This window comes from Protomyctophum bolini (genome assembly GCF_963924005.1).
Source record: "Protomyctophum bolini genome assembly, chromosome: 2".
NCBI lineage: Eukaryota > Metazoa > Chordata > Actinopteri > Myctophiformes > Myctophidae > Protomyctophum > Protomyctophum bolini.
In genome coordinates, this window is record NC_137863.1 from 28,340,360 (window position 1) to 28,361,382 (window position 21,023).

At 40.4% G+C, this 21,023-nt stretch overlaps 1 protein-coding gene across 4 annotated transcripts; it reads left to right on the forward strand.

Annotated features, from left to right (window-relative positions):
- The first annotated feature begins 7,486 nt into the window (after positions 1-7,486).
- On the forward strand, positions 7,487-20,466 carry tmcc1b (transmembrane and coiled-coil domain family 1b). 4 transcript variants are annotated; one of them, XM_080788957.1, is made up of 9 exons: positions 7,490-7,549; positions 7,683-7,813; positions 10,126-10,229; positions 13,707-13,750; positions 14,513-15,282; positions 16,635-17,063; positions 17,894-18,381; positions 18,474-18,609; positions 18,701-20,466. In XM_080788957.1, the coding sequence occupies exons 5-9, from the start codon at positions 14,689-14,691 to the stop codon at positions 19,013-19,015; spliced, it is 1,962 nt and encodes a 653-aa protein (XP_080645083.1). In that variant the 5' UTR covers positions 7,490-7,549; positions 7,683-7,813; positions 10,126-10,229; positions 13,707-13,750; positions 14,513-14,688; the 3' UTR covers positions 19,016-20,466. The 4 variants fall into 4 exon arrangements, with proteins under 4 accessions (XP_080645084.1, XP_080645082.1, XP_080645085.1 ...); XM_080788958.1 differs by lacking the exon at positions 7,683-7,813 and having other exon boundaries at positions 7,487-7,549; positions 13,659-13,750; XM_080788956.1 differs by lacking the exon at positions 7,683-7,813 and having other exon boundaries at positions 7,487-7,549.
- Positions 20,467-21,023: the final 557 nt, after the last annotated feature.

Sequence of the window (21,023 nt, forward strand, 5' to 3'; positions counted from 1 at the left end):
AAATCTGATTTATTTACACACTTTCACCATGAGTAGAATGCATGGCTGCATGCTATAGCATACTAAAGAGGGTGGACAAGGAATTGCAAGTGACACAAGTGAGTATTATTTATTTTATTAGTGGACATAGACTGCAAATGTGCAGGATCATTTTGGCAAAATGCAAAAGCTTAAAAAGGTGGGAAAATAATTCTTAAGAATTGCTGCAAAATGCAAAAACATACTAGTATTTAATGTACTGCAAAACAAGGCTGCAATTAAAATGAGCTGGACCTTTATAATAGGTAATATAATATAATATCCAATATTGAAATCAATGGTAAATGTTTATTGCGAACGCATATTGAAATCATAAGTATACTGCTGACAATTATTCACCGGCTAGGTCCATTATGAAAGTTTACTTGTAGTAACTCAGTGAGAAAATTCATATTGTACAAGATCATATTAGTTTGCTTAAATTGGATTTTTTTTATTTAATATTGTATTGTATGGCCATCTACTCACTACTGTCCTCATTTTGATTCCATTCACATTAATAGTGAATCAATTTGATATTGAGAAAATTATTATTATTTGAGTTTTTTGTCTTTTTCAAGTTCAAGTCAAACCATTAAAGACATTAAAATTACAGCTTGCTTGGGATTTGTTTTTGTTTGGAAGTCTAGATTAATTATCTGCACAAAAAAAACTTTACCACTATAAACCTTTTAAGCTTTCTACAGTGAAGTGATCATTATAAAAGTAGCACAGCAGCACATGTCTAGAAAGGAGATTTTAAGTTATAAAAGTACGAAAACTCCAACCTGAACTTTACAAATGACAGTGACAACAGATGATATTGAATATCTCTATGGTCGTCGGTCAGGCAGCTAACTCCTAATGTTCATTTTTCAAGAAAATTAAGAAAATATTTTTAAAACAAAGTAAATAAATTTGGTATTGTAACTTTATATATTGTCAGATATTTGCATGAGAGGGGGAGGGCCACCCCCCGTTATAGCTGCTATAGCAGACAGTTTGAGATGGTTTTGTCAGAAGCTTTTTAATACTTTTCATTGGTTCAATATTTTTTAACCAACACACCAATAAAGGGTGCTCAATAGCATTGATTTATGAAAAAAAAAGTTTTAGCTGGTTTCTGCAGCTTCTGCCAGACAGTGACGATTTCGTTGGACTGTTTCCTGACACAAAGATTCAAAAGAGTCACATCTTGTCACTGACCCACAACAACACATTGTAACTCTCCCTCTCTTTTCTTTATTTGTTTCTATCCAGGTCTTGGGATTTCAACCTGCATACTATTACTGTGTCAAACAATGGCCCATTTAATATTGTTTTTCATTGTTCTTGCATTGGTTCAGTCCTCAAAAGGAAATATCAGAGCTTTAAGCTCTATAGGAAGTTCTGATGCAGTCTCAACGATTCAGCACACTAGTAGAAACAATGTTGTGGATGATCTGACCAGTGAAGTAATCTCAGAGTTACAGATCAGTGATGATCCTCATGTGGACAGTAGTGGACATGTGGTTGAGGGCCCACACAAGTTGAACCCATCTATTAACATCTACACATCGACTGGTGGTGATAAGAATAGGAATCAGCAAATGCATACAACAATTTCTTCCCCTCTTTTACAATCACCCCAGAAATGGATTGAATATGCAATTTCAGAGGACCCTGGAAGAGTCATACTTGCTGAATCATCTGCACTTAATATGCCCATTTTAGAGGCTCATAACCAAAAAGAATCTCAATCTGACCAACATGAGACAAACATTGAGACTTCAGGGTATGAGGATAAATACATACAGTTCACAGCTGATGAGCGAAACGATGGAAGTCACCCACCCTTAGAAAATAAGGATATTTTGACTGGTAAGTCAACAAGTAATTGTTTATGGAAATTGGAAATTTTAATTTTGATGTCCTTGATCCGATATTGAATGTTCTACAGGGAAGACGAATGTTCAGTCTTTTCCTGATACGATGGATTTATCAAAATCACCACATCTGACTAAGGAGGAGAGAACTGGTGATCATGAAGCAGGTAAAAAGCTTTTATTTTTTAACAAAAACAAAGAAAACTTCATTGCAATATTCCACAGAACCTAGCATCGCATTATAATAATGATACGTACATATTATGTTATAAGAATCTTTCACATTATAACGCGATACCTATCATCGTTACAATGTTCTATTTTGTATCATGTTCTAACATGAGAGAATCAGGAGAGAGAACTCATACAGGATAAACAAGTGAAATTGGAAGTAAAACAAAATCACACCCGTGTGAACTGAGTGGTGCAACTCCCCTACCCCCTCCCCCCCCCCCCCCCTCCTCTCCTCTCTCTCTCTCATTAGCAGGCAACAGGCAGCACTAATACTATCTCTCTCTCTGTTTCTGGCAAATAGCGCCCTACTGGTACTAATAGTCATATACTCGTGCTCATGGCCACATACGCACGGACATTGCTGGTTAGGAGTGGTTGCACCACTCAAAAAGAAAAACCAGACCTGTCTGAAGTGAGTGGTGCAACAGCGCCCCCTGTTGGTACCCTAAACATACATACATAGGGACACAGCCAGGGACAGACATTGCTGTTCCTTGGATTAGCTGCACACCACTCAAAAAACAAATCAGCAAACAAATTTTGAACTGGAACACTATAAAATTGAAGCTGATAAATATGATGGGATGAAATTGGCCACCCACCTGAAAATGTATTTTCTGAAGAGCTGGAAAAAAAAAATGCGTTCATTAAATCATGTAATTGTGAGATATAACATCGATTGCTTTCTATTAATTTTGCATACCAAAGCAAATCAGACATTCCTTTATGTAATTTAAATCTTCTCTGCCTCTCTTTTAGGCAAACATGGTCTTGAACCCCCCAGACAGTATGGTGTGTTTACATCCATAATAAACCACAAAGTGTCACGTCCTGAAGGTCCCTGTGCACATGGCCTCGGTCCCTGTGCAGCACTAACAAACCCTAATGGCACAAATCTGCTCTGGGATGATATGAAACGAACACTGACTTTTGCTTGGGAACTTCATGTCTTTGGATCTGCCAGTCTTTTTATATTACTGGCAGGCATTGCTGTTTTGGGAATGGCAGGTGCGTCAACCCTTCTTCATCCCCTCTGTGATGCCTTGAACCTGGCTAATGGACTCTTGCTATTGACAGGTGTTCTTCGTGCTGTCCTTCTTCTGCTTGATCCGTACGGTACACGTCAGATCCTGTCTCGTCCCGTTCTTGCAGCACTCCATAACATGGCCCTACAGATTCTCCTTTGGGTACAGGTTGCCCTGAGTCTGGTTGCATTAAGAGGCATGAGACTTGTTGTTTTACCCTTGAAACTGCAGCAACCTAGGATGGTTGGAGGTCTTGTTGTGTGTCACTGCACTATGCTGTTATTAGCTGACCTACTCTCCCCATATTTGTCTTCTGCCCTCCCTTTGTTGCTACAGACCCTCTCAGTTTGCTGGGGACTATCATTCTGTATTGGGGTCTTCATTCACTCTGTGTCACATTCCTTCCTAAGGTCCTCCGTTCCTCAGTGGGGGGCTCCACAGATTGAGACCCGTGTGAGGCGGTTAACAGCAGTGTGCTCTGTCATAGGGGTTCTCTGCTGTGGCCTTCACATGTACAGTGTACTTTGGCTTTATGGGCTACTGGGAAACTGGAGGCGTTTTGGTTGGGGTTGGTGGCTTAGCCAATTCTGGGCCAGAATTCTTGAATTAGCTTGGGCATTCTCTTTGCTTGTTTTGGGATCCTGGATATTCTGGACACCCCATAGAAGCGGTTCAAGAAGCTTTCATGGGCAGGGCAGACACAAGTTATCAGAGGGCACAAAGGATAACAGTTGTTGGGGTACATTCTTGAAAAACACTAGAAAGGGACCATCCAGGAAATCTGAGGAAAACTGGGAAGATCTAATGCCAAATAACTGGGCGATGTATAAACTGTGTCTGAGCAACAACACAATGCATTCTTATAATGACCAATCTATAACAATTGTTTCTGATCATAAAACAGGCCCTCTTCTCAGTAGCAGTTGTGACTCTCAGGGTGCAATACTGACGCACAGAGTAGGTGGACCATGTGAATGTATTCTTTCTCTCATAGAGGTTGACATGTATGCCCCATCTCCCATCAACCTAAAGCACACCATTGACAATGCTTTTCATCACGGTCACCTTGCAATGGGAAGTCTGTTTACACTGCCACTTCCCTCTTGGACACTCAATGTGGGAGCAGACATAGGAGACAGTGACACAAAGACTGTCTCTCTGGCTAATGTTGGCTATAGATGGGCACTTAAAACTGCCTCTACCTCTGCAGATCATTTTCAAGGTGAGCAGTCAATGCAGTCACCCAGGGCTGATCAGACTCCCTACCAATACCCAAACACTGAACATCAGGTAGAAGGAAAAAACATGAACAAGTCAGAGATCTCAGCGACTATGCATCAGGAAGACTGGTCTGATGATGATCTTACAGATCTGTAAGCTTTCAATTACGTATTTACAGACGACAACAACAACACTCATTGCTCATTTACCAACCAGAGCACTGCGGAATTAAGTAAAATGTTGATATTTCACAAGAGAGTTGAGTTCTCTTGAGGGATACAATGTTAAACATGGAAATTAAAAGATTACCTTTGCAACCAGGTTAATAAACTTGATGCAGCAACACAGACAAATCTTGATTTTGAAAAGGTTGTTTATCATGAAACCATGATTTTACGATTACACTTGTTTATTTTTTATATGCTTCTTTGTTTTCATGAATATGAAGGAACACATGTATGTTGTTGTTGTTGTTGTTATATTTTCAAACAACCCTTGCATCAACAGCAATGACAATACAATGTATTAGTTGGTTTGTTCATTCACTGTCTTTGTGCTGTGGATTGTAAATGGTAAATGGTGCATTTATATAGCGCCTTTATCCAAGGCCTTTATCCAAGACACTGCATTGTCAGTGCCAAGACAGGATTTACAGAGCCCCTTGCAAGGGATCATGCATAATACCATAGCCATCTTGTGGCTAGAGATGGAACTGCGTGTGAACGAGTCTATGCTACGTACAGATACAGACAATTTTCTTTCTTTTTTAAACCCCCGAACACAACACAACAATGGTCAAAGTTTATTTGCCAAAATAGTAGTGAGGTCAAAAGTACATTATAACCGAGTTTCAAAGTACAATAGAGTTTATTTGCCAAAATAGAATTTAGCCTACTATTAAAAAATAGAATAAATTGGGAAAATGGTAAAATACCAAAAAAAGAGTTAAGGAATTGTCAAATGACACTGACTGGAAACTGGAATGTAAGCTACTCTGTATGACATCACCTGCACATATCACCCTGATGTTTCCCCTGTTTGTATGTTTGTTTTTTCCATGGCAAGCAATTTGCTTTTCACTCACTCGACTGATTGTATTCGTTTTGTTTTTTGTAAAAATTAATTAAATGCACTTTTTAATTGTTGTTTTCTTGAGTCTAGAGTCATTTTAAGGATGTCTTGTATTCAGTGTTGGGCAATATTACTCAACAGAGTTTTACTATGATTTACAATGAAAACCTGCATTTCCCGTTTGAACGTTCGTTGCGTCACCCATGCCTCCATATACGCCTCGTGACATCACGCCCCCATATATGGTCACGCCTCGGGACATCATGTGGCATCATGGAGACCCTGAGATGTCCAATGTTGTCAGTCCAACCACTGTGGTTGCCGCAGCGCAACTCAGACTTCCAAATCAACCAAGTTGGTACAACACATGGATCTCCATATGTGGAGCTGACTATCATCACCTGGATCTCCATATATGAAGATCACGACACCGACCTCATCAAACCTTGGATAGACATGGAGAAGACTGGATCATCACCTATGTCTGCATATATGGAGCCGGCCAGCAAATCTACATCTGACTCACTGACACCAGATTAATAGTTTCACTTGTGCTTCTCAACTTTGCCGTATTAAGAAGCTCTGTTTGTTCAGCGCGACCTTAAAAAAGTCATAATATATTAGCCTACTTATTACTCAATTAATCAAGAGTAATATATTATATTTCATATTATATTACATATTACTTCCCCCCCTCACCCTAAAAAATTGATCCTACAACAACACAATCTATTTAGTCAGCTTATTTTAGAACCAAATCCAATTGTTTTGAAAACTAATAATAAGAGTCACCAATCAGCCAAAAAGGCTATAAAATAAAGCAGCAATCTCTCTTGACCTTTTTAATTAATTGTTTTCAAATGGTAGCCAACAAATCCCAAGTATTAAAGTAATATGTAATATGTGCTATTTATTTTACAAAGTAATATTGTATAATTGTATAACTGTTTTGGCAAAGTAATACCTTACTTTACTCGTTACTGGGTGTAATGATATAAAAGGGCGACCATCTCGAAGGCATCTAGAAGTCTCATAATCCCTTTGGTTGGTGGGTGAAGATCCATTGTGAGTCGCAGGCGCGGAGAACACATGCCAACACAACAGTGATATGTTACCAATACCATGCATTGATTGCATTCTGAAGTTTATTACAAAAAAAAAAATTCACTCCTATGCCACCAAAATGTGGAACGCCCTACCAACAGTCATTAAGACATGTAAATCCCTTGACTCCTTCAAAACCGCTCTCAAAGGGCACCTACGGACGTCTGCAATTCTAAACTGACCCCCGTAAAATCTGAATCCCCCCACTGCCCCCCCCCCCTTTCCCTCACTGTATATGTTTATTTTCCCTTTTTACCTCCATTATGATGAATTCCTGTTCTGTTCTTTGACTATATTGAAGTGTCTATTTGTACGTCTCTAAATGTTTTGATGAATTGAACATGGTGGACCCTCTTGTAAACAAGTGTAATGCTTAATTGGGTCGTCCACTCACAGTTAACAGTCTTTGTATTGAGTTTGTGCTTGAAATGTACTGTAATTCTGCAAACTGTTAATAAATATTTCAATCAATCAAAAAACAGAGTAATATATACAGTAGGACGTCAGTAGATCTATTTTCCTTTATGGAAACCATGATAAGAACAGAATGAGCAGGAACACGCTTGCATCTCAGATCATATTATGTACAGTCAGTCCCTCTGATACAGTAGTAGTAGTAGACAATCATCATGTCATGGTTATCAATATGCTTATGCTGAGTCAGGCAGCTGAGGCCGGAAACCATAACACTGGGTAAAGTAATATTACAGTAATATATTACAAGTAATTAGGCTACTGCCCAGTGCTCAACACTGCTTGATAAAAGCCATCATCAGCTCCAGTGTCCAACATCAGCCATCAGGATAACAGCCTCCTGTTTTTGTAACCTGACCTGACTCACCTGAGGATGTAATGCTGTGGATGCTGCTGTCTGTGGTTGGTGTTGTTGATGCGCGTGGTCCACCGGTGCTCTGACGTTGCGAACTTGCGTACGCTGTTTGACGTCATCTTGGGGAGTGTTCCATCTGGAGATATTAACGGTCATCAACACAATCCTCTCTCAGCGCCCATGTAAGTTGAAACCTATATGAACAGCACCTTTTTTACCAACTGCTGTAACAATGACATATATCCCTCGTATTGCTGATAAACTTTGTTACTCTGATTGTCGTCGTTACTGGCGATGTCTTCGGTTTCAGCGCAGCTCAATGAATGGAGCAACTAGCTTAGCAACCTAGCATGCTCCTGTCAGCCGACTTGACAGACAGATCACTGTAGACAGACCGAAGGAGACGCGTATTTTGGCGCCCGGGCAGTTCCAATGGGCGACGTTAAGTATGATATTGTAAATGTTTGGTTGACAGGTGCAATGTTCCAATGTTTATGCATGCATGGTGTCATTTCTCAGTTGAATTTGAGTGTGTGGAGGAGACTGGAGACAACACCCAGATTCATGTCATGTGGCTGTTTTCAACAGCTGATAAATGACACGGCGCTTCGAGCTGTGTGATTAATTATTATTAAGACTAATGCATACGTATACATTGACAGCCTAAGTTGGTGTCATTTGTCAAATCTGTTCAATATGGTGCAATTACACAACTTTGCCTGCCGTGCATGTCCCCTTTACATCTGAGAATCTATGGGATTTTAATGTCATACATTTTCTGAAATCTTACAAGAATCTACTGGAATTGACTACTAGTTCAATGATATTAGGAAGGATGTTGTTGTGATTAATGGGCGTTTTTGTAAAGGTGATAAAGACCAACTCTAAAGACCACACATAGGTGAAAACACTATTTTATTTTATCTCTGTTACCATATGTATACAGTAGCTTCTGCTTCAGCTTCCCCCCTCAACAGAACTTAATTGTGATTTGTCTCGTCTAGGTCTATTCTTTAGAAGAACTGTAGAAGTTTGGTAAATTGACGATCTGTTTTCTGTAGTGGAAGTTGGAACACTGTATGGGTAAATAAACGGTGCCATGTTATTCCGATATACCATTATTCAAATAAACGTGTCTGTTAAAGTGAATGGAAACCACAGTGCATGATGACAGTGTCACACAAATGAATTGATTGAGTCAGCTTGACCACCTGCCCTCTCTTTTTCAGAAAGGGGTATTGTAGACTATATGATATGAATTTGAAAGATGAGACATTTTGCAACACCAGGTTTTGTTCATTTAAATTCGTTGACTCACACCGGCGGTAAAGGCAAGTACCTTAGCAGGCTCAAGTAGGAACCCTGGCCCACGCTGTAAACTAAAACGAACACCTCTCCGGTGTCATCAAGTTAGCCTGTATTGTAACGTTTAGCTAGCTGGTCCACTTGGGTAACAGATAAACCGTCAGAGAAGGGCCAGTGTAGTCAGCCTTATCTCATACAACAACTAACCGTACCCTTAAATAAAACGATGAACCATGTTCTTGTTTTCACCTATATGTTTTCCAATTGAACGCGTTAAAGGTCAGGCCTGCTAACCTTAGCTAGCAAGCAGCTAATTTCATCCCCTCTTATCCCTAAACCTTTCGGACCTGCTCCGCTTGAAACGATGATTCATACATGCACGTGTTTTTGTATATGCCTAATGCCTATATTCTCTTTGACCAGCAACGTCTTAAATATTATTATAAAATAACACATGCATGACTTCTAACTGTCCTGTCACAACTCAGTATACACTTAGTTTATTCATTCATAACATGATAAATACTAATGACACTAGCAGGTGTGTTTCAGGAAAAGTTACTATCCGCCCACCACACCTAGCTGTCAATTGAACATATCCCTGCCACATTGTACACTGTACACTGATACATACAGTATATTCACAACGTCCTTGTGATTAGCTTTGCATTGTGTCTCCAGTCATAAGATGGGACTCAGGACGATTGATTAGATAGCCTACATTTTTTATCCATGTCATTTCTATAATCATAATCATGTCATGGTCCTATATATGTTGGAGGGGTGTTACCCAACTAATAAGTGAGAAATTAATCCTGTGGATTTGCAGTTCTCTTGTTAAAAATGTTTCCATACAACCAATTCATGGAATAGGCTAATTTACAAACGAGAAACATGTATGACGATATGTAAGCCTATGGTAGCCTGCTAGCCGCAATTTGTTGGCAATGGGTTAAGGGTCACATTGCAAATGTTGGGTCTCTAGGACACTTGATGAGGAAGGTTCTGTGATATATTAAATGTCTGATTTTGAATGAATGAGAGCAATATTTACTTTATGCTTTTATTAAACTGTTGCACAGATTATTACAAAATAAAATTGCATATTAACAAAGTACTGTAGCCTACCGTATATTGCACATTTGCACAACATAGCTAACGGCAAGTATACATTTTAGGTTATTATTTGTTTTATGAACACATTGCAGGGTTACATAAATAAGACCATGCCATGCCTTGTATGTGTGCATATTGTATGCACATGTAATATTGTAGCATTTAATCAGCTAAAATAGTAGGAAGAAAGGAGGGTGCATTTCTGAGATTGGTGTCAGAATACAGACTGCTATTCTGATCATAGTCAATTTAGCACTCACATCATAGCAAATTACATCGATTTTTCCTGTTCTTTGCAGCAAGTGATTTTTCTAAATGTGCATGGCATTTTGTGCAGGAAAATTATCCAGAGGAAGGGGCGGTGGAAATTCCCATGGAATAACAAATCATTTCCTGTCCTCAAAGACATCACAGAAGATCTGCTGATGACATCAACTGAAGGTATGCATATGTACAGTTAGACATTGGTGAATCATTTCACTCTCTGGAAATTGTATTCTTCCGGGATGATAATAGCTAAATTGATATGAGCTTGAGAATGCTGACAAAACTGCTATAATAATAATCTTTATTGTCCTGAAGGATATTCGTCTTAACACCTGCATCAAAAATAACACAGCACATAACACCAAGACAATACAAAAACATGAGGTCCCCACAGTATACAGATAACAGAACCATCCTATCTGTGGGACAGTTTGTTTAATGCCGCGATGGCTGAGGGAACAAAACTCCTACTAAAACTGACCTTTTTCCATGGCAAGGTTCTGCTTTGTCCAGATGGCATGAGGTTAAAGAAGCCATACAGGGAATGATCAGTGTAATTTGATATCGAAAGTGCTAGCCATGTGATGGCCTTATTGTTCATATCATAAAGTGTGGGTGTAGGAAGTATGATGAGTTGTGGTCTATTACTCAGGAAGTTGTGAGTCCAGTGGATGAGGAGTGGAGGGATGTTGAGGTGATGTGATGACGTTGAATGGTGTTGAAAGCAGAACTAAAGTCAACAAAAAGAATAGTGGCAAAATTGTCCGAGGCTGAATCTAGGTGTGAAGGAGGCATGCCACAGCATCCTCTGTCCCCCTCTTGGCCCGATAGGCGAACTGGAAAGGATCCAGCTGTGACCTGACAGTTGGCAGAATGTCATGTTCAGAATCAGTCTTTCCAGGCATTTCATCATTATTGAGGTTAATGCAACAGGTCTATAGTGGTTAGGTTTTGAGGGGCGGGGTTTCTTGGGTACCGGTATGATGGTGGATGTTTTTCAGAGGGTGGGGGTTTGGCTGCTGTCCTGTAGGACTCCCAGAAAATGGAGTGGAGGATGGGGGAGAGCTCCTTGGTGCAGACTTAAGCACCTTTGACGCAATGATATCCAGCTGTGAAGCAGCCCCCTCTGTGAAGGGGGGATGTGGCAGCTCCTGAAAGGGGAGGGTTCCCAACAGTTCCTCACAGGCAGCATAGTAGTCATGACTGTCAAACCGTTTTAGAAAGTGTTCAGAATATTTGCAAAGGTGGTAGGATCCGGAGTTGTACAGTTATTTTGTTTTGTCTCACCACCAGTTTTGTGTTCATGTTCCTAAACTCCTTTTTGTATTTTAATTTGGCCTTAAGAATTTCATTCTTAATTTGCCCATCAATAATCTTGAGGGCGGCCCAATCATGGTGTTGAAAATAAATGTCTTCTGCTTTTTTTTTTTTTTTTGTCAAATATGTTTTTATTGAACAGATAAATTATTACAAACATTATAATATGAAATACTTTTTTTATGAAACAAAATGAAAGAAAAAATAAAGATGTCTTCTGCTTTTTACTGAGACTATATTTATTATGTCAGTGATCCATGGTTTGGAGTTTGGATATTTAGTTATTGTCTTTGTGGGTATAGACCGCAGGCAACGTATTTCCTGTAGGCGATGACATATCTGCGGTTTAAACCTGCACCTCTTCTACTAGAGTGAATGGAAAAGTGATTGATGTTAGTCTGCCTCAAACGTTACTCTTTTACCTGCTTTTTACTAACACTAACATTACAAAGATGCCCAGAACATCGGGATGAACCTGTGTAGTTTATGGCTGCTCCAACAGTAGTGGCAACATAAAAAAAATGTCAAAATATCCACCGCAATGGCTGAGAGCAGAGCCATGGAGTAATGGTTGAGACAAAGCAGTGAAAGGTCCTGAAAGATACATAACGTCAGTCTTACCCAATACCCAATCTTTCTGTTTCATACTTTAAATGCTTAGTAGAAGCTGCATTTTGGAGCAACTTCTCCTCAGCATAAGCAGAAGCCTAAATGCTATCAGATACCAGTGACGTAGAGTCTGTGTGGGCCCCATGAGGTTTATGAAAACTATTCGTCCCTGTCAGATACTCTTAGACAGATACCCACTCTGGATAGTGTGACCTTGGAACGCTGTATGTTCAAAGCTGGCAGGGAATAGGCGAATGTTGGCTGACCCAGTTCAGACAGAAAATGCCTTTCCCCAGGCCGTATGAGGTTGTTTTGAGAGGACTGCATGTAATCACCTGCACCCAACAGCAGTTTATTCTTTATAACTAAAACTGTCTGTTTTGCAGTGAAAGTCCAGCTTACTCTAGTGCATGGATTTTCTACACATTAATTGTCTACAATCAGAAATCGCACGTTACAAGCCATATGTTATGAGACTTCATTATTAGTGTAGTTAGTAATATAGTTTTTGTTAATACATTTTGCTTGCCGTGTTAAGTGATACACAATAGCTGTGCTAACTCTTGGGAGTCACATTTGTCTGCTAAATAATGCATGCATGACACAGTCAGGCTCATGACTTTAACTCTGCTTATTTTCTTTAATGTTGAAACATACATCAGATTTTGCCCTGTAAACCAACTCTCCTCTACAACCCAGTGTATCAGAATACAGTTTCTATTTAGTCATTGGAAACAGGAAATCATTATAGAGGAGGTAAAAAGGGAAAATCAAACATCAAACATATATATACAGTATATATATATATATATATATATATATATATATATAGTGAGGGGGAAAACGTGTGGGTGGGGGATTCCGAATTTACGGGGGCCGGTTTCGAATTGCAGCTGTCCGTAGGTGCCCTTCGAGAGGTTTTGAAGGAGTCAAGGGATTCGCATGTCTTAATGACTGTTGGTAGGGCGTTCCACATTTTGGTGGCATAGGAGCGAAATTAATTTAGTCCCTTGTTTGTGCCGAATCTGGGCTGCACATGGTTTGTTGAACTCCCTCTGGTGTTGTGGGTGTGGACTTCGTTGACATTAAGGAAGTATTTAGACAGGTACATGGGTATCTTGGTGGTGTAGCGAATCTTGTGGACCAGACCCATCGCAAGATGCTGTACTCTGTCGTCAACCCTAAGCCATTCCAGCCTGTCAAAATGGGCAGGGGTGAGGTGGGTTCGGGGAGTGAGGCCAAGTAGTAACCTGACCAGTTTGTTTTGGGAAGTCTGGAGCCTTGTTTTAAGGGCCTTTGAGGTGCTGTGGTACCAGGATGTGCATGCATAGTCGAAGAAACCTTGTACTAGGCCACCTTATGTAGGACTACACTGGCTAGACATAATGACTGTACGTAATTGTCATCTGGCTTGTTGTTACATAGCTGTCTTTTCATAGATGAGAATCAATGAGGGAATCAATGGCCACTACATACTGCTGGCTCTTACGTTTTAACAAAACACTTCATTATTATCATTACATGCATTACTACTCAGACAGGACAATACTTTATGTCTTCATTACTAGCATGATGAACTATGTTGATGGTTGTGTGTAAACCTGTGTAAACTATATTTAATAATAGATTAGGCCTTAAACCGGAGTAAATTGTAGCTTCATTTCCTGTGACCTACAGGTGTGCAGTTGCTTCTAATAAGAACTTCTCATGTTTAACCTCATTTAGCCAACCCTGAGTTGTGAGTCAGAAGAGGAGAGGCTGGGCCAATGGTAAGATCTCTTCTACTGTATCTCCTTTTCTCTCTGTCTTTGTTTCTCTGTGTCTCACTGTCACACACCCTCTCCTACTTACACTGGTAAAGTAACAGTCTTTATATAACCTGTCATCTGAGATCAGAAGAATTGGAGTAGTTGTGTGCACTGCACTGTACTGTACGTCTAGCGTTACTAAGAGGCTAGAGCTACACAAGAAGGGACCGCACTGGATCTTTGGACTCCTCAATCAGATGTGAATTTGATCTTTCATTATCTAGTATTTACAGTAGAATTGCATTGCCTTTATCCTTTTTCTTTCACTTAGTTTCTTGTTACCCTCATCCAAACACTGTTTATGTTACTTATTTATCCAATTTATATGAATATTTTCTGAAATGTGAGTTACTTAGCCAACTATTACTATGGCCTAAGCTCTGTGGTACTTTCAAAAATGCATTTTAAGCAACTCATTTTGAGCATTTCAGAAATTGTTCTTGTAGTGATTGTTCTTGTTCTTAGTGTTGGGTTGGTGCTGTCAGACATAGCAGAAGACATTTTACAGAAATTAAATCTTAGTTTTACAATCATAAATAAAAAAAGGTTAAAATGGACAAGAAACTCATAATTAAAATGAGGCACTAAAATGCTCTGCGTCTTGGTGCCAACCCTTTTATGCTGCTTGGTATTATTTTATATTCTGCTTCTGCTTATTATACTTATTATGTTCATCACTCATTGTTGCATGTCATAATTCATTTTATTTTCCTTCTGTGGTAGACAAGCATGACACTGAGCCAAACCACAGATGCATGCACGCTCAAAAGGCTCAACTGAGCGCCATCCCCTCTGCTTCCTGGCTTTGAACCAGCCTCTCAGTGGAGGGGGTGGCAGTGGCAAATAGCTAGTTCCCTGCACCCCCGAGTAGACCGTCACTGTGAGACTGGAGGCCCCTGATGGATCAGGGTAATAGTGAGCAGAGTCCAGAGGAGCTGGACGCAGGGGGCAGAGCGGAGCTGGAGCTCGGAAGAAGGGCTTCAGAGTCAGAGCGCTTGTCCAAAATCACCCATAATGCCCTGGAGAACATGGGAGCGCTGGGCTATGGCCTGAAACAGTTATTCCAACCACAGCGCCGTCGTTCCTCAATTTCGCCGCACGACTCGTCATCCATTGGCGTCCATGCCCCTGAGCTCCCTGATGCAGGGCCAGAGGTAGCGGATGCCCCTGCCCCCTCGGCCCTCTCCACAGATTCTGACAACCCTGCTGCTTCCGCCCCCCCCGCAGCTCTGAGCCGCGTTCTGCAGCAGATCCGAGGTGCCCCCCCAATGATGAAGCGAGGTACCAGCCTGCAGAGCCGCCGCTGCAAGGCGGGGGGGAGTACCGATCCCCCCCAGAAAGGTAGCCCCCAGATCCACCGGCGCAGTACCCACGAAGCTCTGCTGCAGGCTGGACGCCCACGCTCCTCCTCCACCACTGACACACCCACCAGCCCAGCACTAGCAGACATGCTGTTGACATCTGGTTATCACTCCACTGAGGAGGCTGACAAGGTGAGTGTCCCAAAAGGCCTGTAAGTGTTTCTAGTGAGAGAACTTGAGAAGCTGTTGAAATGTAAAACACAAATGGTGGTGGTAGTCTCGCATGGCCAGACTGTTTTCAAATGTTTCCGTCATACAGTCTGGAGAACGGAAGCTCTGATCATGAGTAAAATATAAAGCGGATGTGGAGCCTCCTTCCCCTTTCTGTTTCGTCTTTACACTATTACGCAAATGTATCCTAATATGAATAGAAGTCATCTAAGCATATAAGCTTTGTGCTTAGCAGAAATGGAAATAAGAAAATAAGCTCTAAAGATATTTTAATTTTTTTTTTTGTGAACGGAAATGACAAATAAATTACGAGATTGTGGAATAGTTGTCTGGCTACACAAGACTAGTTAAAGCAGCACTGTGTAACTTTCCTCTTATACTCCATCTTAAACTGGTTTCAAGTGCTTAAATGTTTTAACATTGAGCTAAAAGAGCCGGGCTGCTTGCTCGGCATGAATGGAATTTAAATACTTGTGTCAGATCCTGTCTAGTTGAGACATGACCTTTGACACAATCTAAATGTATCAGTAGAAGAGCAGGGAGACAAAATGCAACCACCCCAATTGTATAAGTTATATTGATTTTATCATACTCCATACTACCATACAGATTGGACAACATTACATTGTGAGGCTTTAAAAAAAAGGTTGACATCAACCTATTCAAACCCAAATGGCTTTTCCTGGAATAGTGTCATGTTTTCCTTTTTTTAGTTTTTTTAAGGCTTGTGCAAAGAGTATATGCATAAATGTCAAGAAGACTAATTTAATAGAGGAAATGACAGTTTCCTCATATCGTTTGGATGTGCCTGGATGAACGGGTGAATGAGAAATGAGCTGTCTACTGGAAGGTCAGAGATTGCCTGTGAGTGAGTGCTTGGTCGCTGTCTGCTCTAAGCCTTGCTAAATTTAGCTCTCTGTGTCTGTAAGAGTACTTCAGTTCAAGTCTTACAAAGCCAAACAAGCCTAAGGTTTGACTGATTTTCTTATTCATTATGTTACAAAAAGAGCTATTCAAAAGTGGTAAAACATATTTTTGGTGGATGACATTCTCAAGGAAGTCAGAGTAATCAGCATAATGATGGTGACTGTTTAGTAACTTGTCTTACCTTATAATGCATTTTACATTTGTGAAATTATAAATGGTTATATTCAATGAATTTCAATGGTAAAAAGGAGTAAAAACAATTGACATTTAACACTAAACGAAACAGTTTTTTTCCCCTTTTAAATAACAAAATATCCTCATGAATGAAATCACTAAAACAAAAACAAAACTTCCTTTTGTTTCTCTTTGCTTACATGTTTGATCAGCCGGATCGGTTTGATGGATCAGGCCCTGCTGTATCACCCAATGCCACCCTCTCCTACGGTGCGGATGGATATGGAGTTGATGTAGTCGACAGTACACCGGACCCTCAGCGAACTAAGCAGGCTATTGCCCAACTACAACAGAAGATCCTCAAGCTCACTGAACAAATCAAAATAGAACAGACTGCACGCGATGACAACGTGGCAGAATACCTTAAACTAGCAAATAATGCAGACAAACAGCAGAGCACTCGCATCAAGCAAGTTTTTGAGAAGAAGAACCAAAAGTCAGCCCAGACCATTCAGCAGTTGCAGAGGAAGCTAGAGCACTACCATCGTAAGCTTCGCGAGGTGGAACACAACGGCATTCCACGCCAGCCCAAAGACGTGTTTCGAGACATGCATCAGGGTCTCAAAGATGTTGGAGCCAAGGTATGCATAGGGCTGTCACGATCATGAAATTACAATTGACTTAATTGAATAATTATTGTCTTGCAATTAATTGTGATTAAAGATGTATTTTTTTGTCATTGAATATTGGAACATATACGTTTCTACAAATTAAATTTCAATAAATATTATTTTTTATTTTTATTTGTCTTTTAGACTTTGTAGACAAAAAATGCACACAGCAGATATGACAAATAACTGTAATGCTCTATTATGTAATGTTTTTGGTTGTATTTGATCTTCTCAAAGATCAAATCAACCTTTATTTATAGAGCACATTTAAAACAACCAAGAGTGACAAAAACATTAATAGATGTAAAATGAAAAACATCTATGCATGTGCACCCACATATCATCGAAACACATCTATTGAGACAGAGAGCCAGTGTCTAGATTGGGTAGAGCCAGGCTCTATTACAGTAGGTCAAGTGGTAAAAATGCAGCACTTGGAGACCTGGGTTCAAATCTGGGGTAGAATTGTGAAAGTTACAGAAATTTGGCAAATCCAAAAATAATTTTGATTATCTCAAATAATTGCGATTAGGCCATTATTTCATAATTGTGACTGGCCCCATGTACTTGTTATCCCATATCCAATTAAATGTTTAATTTAATTGAATATCATATATAGTTTGCCTTTGTCTTGTTTGTATTTTATTGTTAATCCCCAAACTTTCAATATTTTGCCACATTTCTATGAGGCTTAGCCATCTTCTGTTTTCAGGTCATGAACATACCTGTACTGATTTGTATATCTTGTCTCCATAGTGACCCAGACTAAGTGTTGACCAAACTCTGCCCTTTTCTGCCAGGTGACAGGTGGCCTCTCTAGCTTTGGTCACGCCACTCATTCTGCAGCTGGTGCTGTGGCATCCAAGCCCAGGGAGATTGCCTCCCTCATCCGGCACAAGTTTGGCAGTGCTGATAATATCGCAGCCTTCAAAGATTCTCTGGAAGAGGTCCAGGGAGATGAGAGTGTGGGCCCAGGAGCAGTGAGGATCCTTGGAGCAGCACAGCTGCAGCCGTCTAGTCCTAAGTATGGCAGTGAGGAAGACTGCTCTAGTGCTTCATCTGGTTCTGCAGTCGCAAACAGCACCACAGGAGCCCCTGGAGGTCCACCTAGCTCTAAGGGGAATACACTTGAGCATGGACAGAGCTCAGGCCTTGACCCTCTGCTCCATGAGATCCAAGATTTGCGGGACAGCCAGGGTCGACTAGAGGAATCCTTTGACGACCTAAAGGCCCACTATGAGAGGGACTACACTATGATCTTGGAGGCCCTTCAAGAGGAGCGATACAGGTAGCTTAGGCTTACATACTATAGTTATAGAAGAACATATCTGTCCCATGTGTGACTGTGACTTATCATTATCTAACATCTGCATTTGACAGGTGTGAACGATTAGAAGAGCAACTCAATGATTTAACAGAACTGCACCAGAATGAAATCCTGAACTTGAAACAGGAGCTCGCCAGCATGGAGGAAAAAATTGCTTACCAGTCTTACGAACGAGCCAGGGACATTCAGGTATGCCCATTCACCTGTAGTTGAACATTTCTGTACAGTGCTGTGGTAAATTAGAGCTATTTTAAGAGACAGTTCTCTCCCTGATATGCAGGAGGCGCTGGAGGCCTGTCAAACACGCATCTCAAAGATGGAGCTGCAGCAACAGCAGCAGCAGGTGGTGCAGCTAGAGGGCTTGGAGAATGCCACAGCACAGCATCTTCTAGGCAAACTGATCAATGTGCTGCTAGGTGTCATGGCTGTTCTTTTGGTGTTCGTCTCCACGGTGGCCAACTGTGTCGTCCCCCTGATGAAAACACGCAGCCGCACTCTTTCTACACTGCTCCTTGTCATCCTCCTTGCCTTCCTCTGGAGGAACTGGGAGGCCATTTCACAGTATCTGGATCGCTTTCTAGTGCACCCTGGATGATCTGCTTAAAGAGCCTTTACTAAATGATGAAGGGACAGGGGAGTGAAGGGAGGGGATTAACCCATACAGGGTCGAATCTCAGGGGTCCTGCCTGTATTCCTGTTCTATCACCTTCTCAAAATGCACAGGAAGTGTAAATCAGATGTTTGTCCCTGAGATGCATTTTAAGAAGAATGAATAGAGGACAGGGGGTTTGAAGGTTGGACCTTTGGGATTCACATATCAACTTGGGTGCAATTGTGGCCCGTGCACAAACGGGTGGCACTTAGTTGAAGGTGGTGGAGCCGAGAGAACTGCACACTTGATTTCTCTCTTCTGAGTGAATTTGTTTACATGTGGAAGACTTCTTTTTTTCACTGGAGAAATTGTAATTAAGAGTTTTATTCTTTTAGTTGATTCAAGTGGTATTGTTTCACTGTTACCGCTTTTTTTTAATGCAGTTGACTGATTGCTCTCTCTGTCCTTTTAGTGAGGTTGAATGGTGAGCGGCTCACTTTGGCTATGTTCACACTATCAGCCTAAATCAGATTTTTGGACCTATCCAGATTGGAATCAGATTTTCTTTATCAAGTGAACAACAGCAGAATCAATGGAAACTGATTTTCATAAATCAGATTGAATAATATTCCAAGGTGGTTTGGAAAGCGATTCAAATCTGAATTCTATGTCTGTCTGGTAATTCAGACACTGAAGCCTAATACTATACATCGTATGATGGTGTTGCTCTGTGAAAATAGCTGATTTACATTTGTAGTTTGACTCTTCACAGAGCGACACCGTTGTGTGACAGCATTACTTAGTCACACATACAGTATGTAATTTGTCTTTAACACGGTAAACAATGCAGATAGGTCGATGTCTGAAAACAAATCAGGACGGGTCGAGTGCAAATCAAATAACGGTGTGGACAGTCTGTCCTAAATATCAGATTTGCCTTAAGTCTGAACAAAGCCTTTATTTGCTAAATTTAATTGTCCTCATTCTGGTTACCATGTCAAATTATTTCCTTCTATAACATTGCCATTCCGTTACCTTTTCAGTCTGCTCTTTTTAGTTTCAGCTCGCTTTTAAACAATCTTCCTTCCTCCTGTTCAATACACTGTGTGAAGATTGATGAGAATTAAACATCACTCGCTAGTACAGTACATGGCATCAGCCACTGGATCAATCTGATGTATTGGGTGATTGTGTTTATTTTTATTATTTTACTTAGTGAGTCCGCTTCAACCAGAATGCAGAAATGGAGAGGAATTGAAGGTACCACCCTGTCCTTTGGGTCAGCTGGCCCTGCCACTGTAGAAGAATCTATGAACTGAACGAACATACTTGAAGAGCAGTAAAAATGCTCAAAGACTCAGTGCTTCCGTACTGTTTATTAGTGACAATTAAATAAATTAGTATTTTTCGTTTATTTTTATTTTATTTTTTAAAGACAAATAAACATGCAGTTATAAAAATTAAGTGGAAAGAAATTTGTCTTTGTAATAACCCTGTCTGGTTTGTGAACTTGACTTAGTGGTGGCACAACTAGACCATTAATACATCTAGGTATATAGGGTAGATGAAGGGACCCAAGAGGCCCTATAGGAGCCTCATGTAGGTTATGGAATGCATTTGGGAAGACTAGTGTGTTGTGGAAAATGGTGTACAATATTAGAAACTGCTCTGTAGTCTACACCAGTGGTTTATGGCAAGCTTTTGTCAAGGACCCCCAAATTGATATTTGCACCCCCCTCCCATCTGAAAATGTGCCAGGGACCCCAGGTCTTTCAAATGGATAAAAGCTCTCGGCATGGCACAGTGATAAGCCGATTGTAGATCTGATATTTAAATTGTGATGCCATGCAAGTAGTTCACCCAAAAGAATTCCATCAATTACACACCCATGAATTTGAGATTTGTCACATGCCTAAGCCAATAATTTGAAGCCTTCTCCTATTAACCCGTCATCAAATAGACAAAACATCTCCATGAATTAAAGACTTCGTGTGGTGTGTAATTGAATGAA